Raw genomic sequence first — 9594 nt, 5'->3', positions numbered from 1 at the left:
GATAAACTTATTTTAAATGAAGCTGTTGATGTGTTTAACATTATAAGATCTTTTTATTGTCAAAATTACTAAAAAAAATGTATAATACTATGAATGTTATTTAAAAATATTTTTAAAATTTTATCTTAAATATTAAACCTATATTACAAAAAATAAAAATATTTCATATTTAAATTTTGAAAAATTGATATTCTTTGGAAATTTCATTTTTAAAAAATATTTATTATTTAATAAGTGGAGAACATGACGGAAATTTATGAAAATATAAAAGTCTATTTTGGAGAAGTAAAATTATAAAATAAAATTTTTTTAAAAACTTCGGGTTATCCCAATTTTTTTAAAAAATAGCTTATAAGCTTCAAATAACTTATTTTGATCGTTTATAAGTTGTTTGACCAAATTATTACCAAACAAATTAAAATAACTTACAAGTTGTTTTGTTTTAAATTCAACCAAACAATCTCTTAATGATAAATTCCTCCTTTGTTATCCATTTTGGTACTAGACCGATATATGGGCTTTAAAGTTTTCAGTTTAAATCTGTACCTACTAGTCAGTTTTAGCACAAGGAGACATTATGGTTGGGCCTTTATGGGCCTACAAATTGGTTCGGAGACGTTGCCTTGGGCCTACAAATTGGCTAAAATTTTCTTAGCCATCTTAATCAGGCTAAATCATGGTTATTTTTCCATATATATATGAAATTAATATATAAAAATAAATTGGGTTGGTGGAATCACAGAATTGTACATTTTGTATTTATTTTTAATATTTTAACTACCTGTAAGGAGAAGTCGTACTGACCATCTCAAACTCATAGGTACTACACTACCTCCTTTCATCTGTAAAAATTAAAAGTACGTAGTAAATATTCAATCTGTATCATCATTTATGTATATTCATTATATTTTCTAAATTATTGAATTTTGATTGTAAAAAATATAATTGCACTATAAAGTACAAATATGAATGTCCACACTCTCAGACAAGGGTTCGAGTTAATGGAATAAGTTATAAGCACGATACCGAGGGAATGTTTATAAGCTCTAGAAATAAGTGATATGGGTTTTTTTTAAAAAAAATTGTAAAGAAAAAAATCTATAATACATTGTTTTTAGAGCTTGCAAACAATACCTAAATGGTAACGATATCAATTCTCCCTATCAAAATTTTATTGATCAAAATTAATCTATCATTGTACTAGTATTATGTGGTTTAAATAACTAACGTTGTTTGTAAATCAATGTATTAAGTTCGAAGATTTACCTATTCGGAAATCGACGAGTAGTAGGCGTTCGCTACGATTTTTTCTTCCTAAAACCCAAATAAAAAAAGTGCATGCACTCAATATGAAATACTATTTTGTAGTAATAATAATAAAAAATATAATTTTAGGATATTAATATATAATTAAATTTGAATATATGTATATATTATTAAGGAATGGACAACGAGAAGGTAAAATAAATTATACAAATAATAAAATAGGACGATGAATTGTGAAGGGGGGCATGAATATTCATGAAGTAGAGACAAATAGACTAGAAGAGAGGTTTGGTCCGACCCGATACGGGAATCACACAATTTAATATTCCTTTTCCTTTAATTCGATCCGACAGATTATTGTATTATATGGTCCAGATCATTTGGTATCTCACACTGAATTATATATATTAAAAAATTTGATATCAATTTACATGAATTTTTATGATTTTTTTTTTTAAAAAAATTCAAGTGTAGGGTGATTTTTGTTATGTTTGGGTTTTATGGTATTTTATAATAATTTTGTTATTAGAGATGATATAATAATTTTGTGAAACGAGTTATCTTTTTCATATATCCCTAGACCCTAATATACTATAGTTATATTATTGAAAATATTTCATGTAAGAAGGTATAACATATCTACATAATTACATGGAAGATATTAATTAAGCTTATATATATATATAGATTTCTATGAAGCTCAATACACACGCATATATAGAAATATACGGTTGTATATATATTCATAAATTAAAATAAATGCACAAAACCGTATATTTCTAGCTAGAATGTATTTCTATTCAATATGTACGTTTTCCGAAATCACGTGACATAGCTAGGCTAGGGTTGGCTGGAAGTCTGGAACCATGTATAGAGGGACAAATGACAATATCAATTAAAAACTGAAACATTAATGTTTAACCTAAAGGATTTTTTTTTCTCTAGCTTGTTTTTGCACAAAAATATAAAAGATATATATAAGATATTAAAGATTACATTTGGCTCTTGACTCACTAAAATTATAAATTTTGTAAAATGGATTTTATTTACATTGAATAGGGTAGGTCCGAAGATTAAGTGATGATATTTGGACAAAAAACAAAAAACATCTTTAAAAGACGAAGAGAATTTTAGTGGGGCATGCATGCATGCACAAGGGCCTCAAAAAAAAATTAAATAAATAAAATAAAAATTGAAGGCCCCAAAATTTAACATGGGAGGGGGGCCGATTCAGTTCCAAAATCCAAACTGTACCTGTACGAGTAAAAAGTGGTTTAAATGGTGGTTGCCCGCACAGGTAATGTTAATGAATGTATCATTTCTTTTTATCCATGTGATTTTATTATGTTTAATTTGCTGGAAATAATAAATGGCCGGGCCGGATTATATATTACAATTAATCTCAATTTTTTGAAATATTATTGTTGTTGTTGTTATTTTGTTTTGAAAAAAGGAAGAAGAAAACCATATATTATGTGAAATATAATATTTCAAGTGGAGAGGGAATTAATAGCATTACTAGGGAAAAAAAACACATGAGATAAGATAAAGTAACAATTAAGGAGACAGTATCTAATTGCAAGATTTTCTTTTCAGCTCGTTGAGGCTAATACTCCTTTTGTGTATGTTTTTGTGTATGTTTTAAGATTCTTAAGATTCGACTCATACTTTTAATTAAGAGTACTGCATCTAAAGATAAATATTTTTTAAGTAGTACTGTTACCTAACATGAAATTTTTCCTTCTTATCGAGCTTCTAATTACGTTAATTATTGATTATATTTTAAGATATATATTGATGATTTTCTAGAACAATTAAGTTATTGATTATGACTAAATTAAAAATCATTTACCGATTTTTAGAATTTAGTAAACAACTGATTAGCTACTGAAGCTGGTTGGTAAGGAATAGAAAGCATGCAGGTCCAACATCCCCTACTTGTCTCAACATAGTAAGTGCACATGAGACTATATGGATAGAGAATATCACCATATATGTTCTTATAAATAATTTAAATTAATATACCAATAAATACACACCACATTAGAATCTGGTTGACCCGAAAAAATTAATCGGGTTCGGGTTGGATTCGGGTCAACCCGCGTTGACCCGAAATGACCCGAAACTTTTAATTATTATTTTTATATAAAATTAAGATAGATTTACTACATTTTTATACGTTGTAAGTTTGAAAAAAAAATATTATATATTAATATAATAGATTTTCGTCATTTAATGTTTATTTTGTACAATTTATATTTTTTAAAATATTTTTTTTATTTTTTGTAATAGGTATACTTTTAATTTTCTACAACTAAAAGTTCAAATTTAAATTATATATAAGATTAGATTTTGTTATTATATGATTAAATTAAATATTATTATTATTATTGTGTTTTAAATTTTTATTTAATTTTTTTGTTAAAAAATAAAAAATAAAATCGGGTTGGTTCGGGTTGATCGGGTTAGTCGGATTCGGGTTGGTTCGGGTTCGGATTGATAAAATTTTTAGAGTTATTTTCGTCAACCCGACCCACCTGAATTGACACCCCTAACTAATATTTTTGACATAAAAAATATTATTTTATCATCAGTTCGGTCGATCGAAAATCCGTCTCACAAAATTGACTTATGAGACAATGTCAAAATAGTTTTTTTATCATTATTATATATCAAAGGGTATTACTTTTTATCTTATTTATTTCAAATCTTGAACCTACGGCCTATTTCCTGTAATTTGAGGTTTCAAATTTAGGAACCTTAAAACAGATAGATTTTAACCTAGCATATGGGTAATATCACAATGATAGAATATCTAATGTTCCGTGATTTGTCACGTCAACAATATATAATTTATTACGCCTATGTATAAAAATATGAACCGTTGAATGCATGATTTGGATATTTATTACCCATATGCTAGGATCTCATCTACCAAAAGAATGACACATCTTTTCTCGAGTTATCATCTTTTTGAAGCATGTATGACAAATCTGACTCATCCATCTTTTTCTCCCCAAATTCAAAGAAGGAAAAAAAAACCAAATTAAACCTATTCGGATAAAATAAAGTATTTAACATCCATGTTTGTATTAATTTCATAGGAAAAATAATTTATAAAAATTTATTTTTTGACTTGGTTCATGCAATCTCACTTAATTTGTATGCCGCGTAAATTCATTAGGTTATTTTTCGTAATATAAACAAGCGACACGTGATTTGATTATATATATATATATATATATATCTTATTTATTATATTATTAAAGAAGAGCACAATTTATTAACCGAATTAAAATTAGTTTGGTGTAACCAAAGATGAATTAATATCTAAAATACTCATAAAAAAGGAACAAAATCTTTATCTTTATCTTTATTTCAAACTTCATTTGTACGTCCATGATTTTCCTCCATTTTTGTGCTTTCATTTTATTTTCAAATTTAAATTGGGTTGAAACAAAAATATAATATATGTATACAATAAATAATATTTATATTTTAATTACACACGCAACACGTGTGCAGACGCGATTAGTATATATATAAATTTGAAAGGCAAATGTCAAAGGTGGATTATATTCATCAATATAGGCATATCGTACATGAAAATTAAAACATTTATTTTTGAGTAAATTTTTTGTAAGACGATTTCATAAATCTTTATTTGTGAGACGGGTCAACTATGCTTGTCTATATTTACAATAAAAAATAATATGTTTGACATAAAAAATAATATTTTTTATGGGTGACCCAAATAGGAAATTCGTCTAACAAAAATAACGTGTCGGTCTCATACTAGTAATTTTTGTGTTTCTTGTTTTGTTTTTCCGTTAGAATCTATATTTTGTACGCGATACTCTTGACCATATAAAACTCAAAAAAATAACGAGAAAACTAATACACTTGGATAAGTGATGCGTGCGTATACAAAAAGATGTACAGATTAAATGAACTTTAAAAAAGGAGCAGTGTTTTCATAACCGAACCGGTGATCGAACTGGTTTACCTGGAAAAAACGGTCCAATCAGTCGGACCGTTTTAACCGGGCGGTCGAACCGGAAAACCGTTTATATAATTTAAAATAATAAATAATATATTTTAAATTTTAAAAACTCAAAAATTATATAAATAGACAAAAAAATATATATTTAACATATTTTGAAAACTAAATAAATATTTAAATATATTCAAAATAACAATTATAATTATAAATTATTTAAATAATAAATTATTTAATTTTTAAAAAACAATAATTATTAAAATAATTTTTTAAATAAAGTAAAAATTATAAATAATAATGTATATATATATATAAATAATAAATTTAAAGTTTTAAACATAAAAAAAATCTTAAATTTTAAATAAATAAATAAATAAAATTCTGAAAACCGGTTCAACCGGTTGAACCGATTTTCCAATTCTTGACCGGTCCAACCGGTTCTTGACCGATTTTGATCGGTTGGACCGGTTTTCCGGTTTTTGGAGTTGGTCCAGACCGGAGAACCGACCGATTCCCGGTTGAACCGGCCGGTCCGGTTCGGTTCCAAAAACATTGAAAAGGAGTATAAATTAATTTGATACATGAACTATTGATTAAATGTCAAATTGATATACGAACTTTTGTTATTTGCTTAATTGGTACATGTCCACTGGATTTTGACCAAATTATTTTGAAGAAAAGGGTATAATTGTCTTTTGATAATACAAATGCAATAATATTATTTTGTTTTAAAACCAGCTTCATCGTTTTTGTTCGTCAAAAAAACCGAGAACGCCTTTCAATTTATTTTTAGTCATGTTCTCTTATAAAATTATTGTGTTTAAATAAACTTTAATTTTTTATTTGTTGATTAAAAAAACATGTGACACGTTATGGCGGAGTTTAATTGATGTTTTGATGAATTTTTATTATAAATATAATTTAAAAATTTAAATTAATTTTTATTAGACCTTACGTAATATTTTTATTAAAATAATATATCTAATAAATTTTTACATTTTTAAAATATTAAAAAATATTTTATCACAATCACTATTTATTCAATATTTTTTTCAAAATTTTAATGAAAAAATTATGTACACAAAAATCAAATTTTTAGCTTAAAAATATTTATTTATTTTCCCTGATATCAATTTATTTATATATAATTATGTAGATATTGTATGCCTTAATATAATTTATCTAATCCTTTTCGTTGAAATATATAATCTATTTAATATATCTAATATAATAAATATTATGTAAAAATAAAATTTTAAATCAAATCAGTTTTTACGTCTAAAATATAATGTACAAATATATCTAATTAAAATTAAAAATAAAATGTATATTTTTTGTAATAAAAGGCAAATTGGACATTTTACAAAAATGTCACTTGAAATTGACCGGAATCCGGTGGACATGTACCAATTAAACCATTAACAATAGTTCATGTACCAATTTGATATTTAACCAATAGTTCGTGTACCAAATTAATTTTTTACTCTTTTAAAAAGTTGTATATTTTTTTTATATGAATTTTTCTTTTATTAATAATCTTTAAATCAGAGATGAAATGATCATTTAAATAACACTATCTAAGGTAGTGTTTGCAACCTCTAAAAATAAGTGATTATGGAGATTCTCTTCACAAATTAATAAAGAGAATTTCCATAATCACTTATTTTTAGAGGTTGCAAACACTACCTTAGATATATTCAAATTAATTTATGTGCTGATAAATTTACGATAATAATTTTTTTTGTTATAACTAGCAAATGTGTTAAATAAAATAGGGTAAAATTTGGTATTAAATAACAAACGAACCACCGCATAAAAGTTTGTTAACAATATAACTACATAAGAGCCTCAAGTTTAATTTTATACACACACTAATGCCTCTTGGTACACGATAAGTGCATAATGTTAAATTCTTTTTTTGGAATTTCATACGTATTAATTTTTTTGCGTGTTAAATAATCTGTGTAAAACATCTAGAGAATACAATAAAATTAAAATCTTTAAAAATGAATTTTCCTAATAATTTTAATGTCGTCATGGATGAAATGATCATTTGAAAATTCAAAATTATACATAGATAAAAATTTTAAAAAAATTAAAGATATGTTATGTATATATTATATACAAAATTTTAAAAATAGCTTTTTATGATATTTTTATCAATTAAAAGGAATATTTTATAATTAATTTTATGTATATATTATATACAATTTAATATATAAAAAATTTCTTATGATATGTTATGACTTATGTATAGATTATAAGAGAAATTTCTCCAAAGCCTGTAATGTAGATTATTTATTATTTTCAATTTTTTGAATGAATTATATTTAGAAATAATTTATTATGAGTAAGATTTCAAACTAAAAACAAACCAGAATTAGTTAGTGTTTGGGAGAGTTTCTAGGAAGCACTTCTCAGCTTTTCCTTTACAAATTTTGATAAATTGTTAAGGAAAAACTGAAAAGTGCTTCCTAGCTAGAAGCTCTATCAAACACTTAGGTTGCGCCATGGATTTTAGTAATTCAAATCCATAGATTTCGATTATAATTTTTGTGTTAACAATGAAACATAGAGAAATCTCAAATTCATAACTTAATTATTTACACATTACTTAGATGGATTAAAAAGGATTCTAAATCATCACTTTATTGGATGAACTTAAAATTCATCCTAACTACCATGAATTACCATATAAACATAAAAGAAGTAGATTTGATGTTTGTGGTACTACTTAATTCTCTAAACAACAAAAATGCATTTGAAATCCATAGATTTAAAATAGTTCTATCCAAGCGGAGCCTTAGTTTAAAATGAATAATGAAAGGAGAGGGGGAAAACAAAATATAAATAAAAAAACTAAAAAAAAAAAAGAAAAATCAAGAACAAATTAAAGCACTTTGAAAGCTAATTAAGGGTCCATATCATGTCTCCGGGTTAGTCTATGCGAGTGTTTCTTCCCCTATTTCAATATCATTAGATCACGTGAGACCCCTATATTTTTATGGAAATTGACATATGTGTTGATGATCCAATGGTTGATATTTGACCACATCATAGGGGAAAAGTACTCCAAGTGTAGCATAGAATCTCGTGTCCCCTCAATATAGTATCCCAGTCTTTGTTCACAGAATCCAATCCATTTCCAGCATTTTCTTCCAACTTCTCTTTTTCTTGTCCGATTTCCAAAATTAATTAAACCCATGAATCCAATCATCTTTAGAGGAGGCTCCGCCAGTAATCCACCATTTCCACGGCAGCTCAGCCGCTACGAATCCCAGAAGAGAAGAGACTGGAACACTTTCGGTCAGTACTTGAAGAACCAGATGAGACCTTCCGTTGCACTCTCACAGTTTAACTACAACCACGTTCTGGAATTCCTCCGATACCTAGACCAGTTCGGGAAAACTAAGGTTCACTTGCATGGGTGTGTTTTCTTCGGGCAGCCCGATCCCCAGGCGCCGTGCACATGCCCGCTGAGGCAGGCTTGGGGCAGCCTAGATGCTCTGGTCGGACGGCTCAGAGCAGCTTACGAAGAGCACGGGGGATCACCAGAGACTAACCCGTTCGGAGACGGGTCGATCCGGCTTTATTTGCGGGAAGTGAAGGAGATTCAAGTTAAGGCTAGAGGGATTCCACACAAGAAGAAGAAGATCAAGAAAATCAATCATCAAAACAAAGCCCAACGTGATGAACAACACATCAGCAGGAATCCGAATTAAGCATCCCCTTTGAATTAACTATAAGCCTCGGTTTTCGCAAGATCAACACATGGTAATTATTCTTACTTAATCTCATCGATCCTCTCAAGATTTTATATATGAATATTCCCCTTGTTTCGTATTTATATAAGTAACATTCACATCTTTTTATATATATATATAGAGTTTTGATCACATGGACAACCACCATGGACAACTACGTGAGCAACAGCTGACACCCATTGGATGTACAAGGTGTCACATCAGCTGTTGCTCACGTAGTTGTCCATGATGGTTGTCCATGTAATCGAAACTCTCTCTCTATATATATATATATATATATAGTCAGTTGGAAGCTAAGAGTTCACTTGGAATTACTGACAAGCTATATATAATGGAAAGAACACTACGAAGTCCCCATTGTTTCCAAAATGGTGATTGTGGGGATGTTCACCAGTTAAATAAGGAAATAGCTGATATCTACATCTTTGGTCAGGATCACAGTCTTTATACAAGCCAAGAAACCCTAGCTTGATCCATCCACCAAAAATAGAAACCCTAGTTTTTTGGACAATTTTTTGGTGATCACCCTGGTCAAGAAACCAAATATTAAACTATTTCTCCTTA

General features: G+C 27.5%; 1 protein-coding gene across 1 annotated transcript; it reads left to right on the top strand.

Moving 5' to 3' along the window:
• Nucleotides 1-8469: 8469 nt before the first annotated feature.
• On the top strand, nucleotides 8470-8988 carry LOC140869500 (protein LIGHT-DEPENDENT SHORT HYPOCOTYLS 9-like). Its single transcript, XM_073272965.1, has one exon. The coding sequence runs from the start codon at nucleotides 8470-8472 to the stop codon at nucleotides 8986-8988; it is 519 nt and encodes a 172-aa protein (XP_073129066.1).
• The last annotated feature ends 606 nt before the right edge of the window (nucleotides 8989-9594 follow it).

Source organism: Henckelia pumila, chromosome 1 (assembly GCF_033568475.1).
Source record: "Henckelia pumila isolate YLH828 chromosome 1, ASM3356847v2, whole genome shotgun sequence".
Taxonomy (NCBI): Eukaryota; Viridiplantae; Streptophyta; class Magnoliopsida; order Lamiales; family Gesneriaceae; genus Henckelia; species Henckelia pumila.
The sequence above is the reverse complement of the archived record's forward strand: the minus strand, read 5'-3'. Positions and strand labels throughout refer to the sequence as shown.

What these genes read in the sequence shown, in the direction of transcription:
- LOC140869500 (XM_073272965.1), top strand. Translation starts at nt 8,470, where the DNA reads ATGAATCCAATCATCTTTAGAGGAGGCTCCGCCAGTAATCCACCATTT.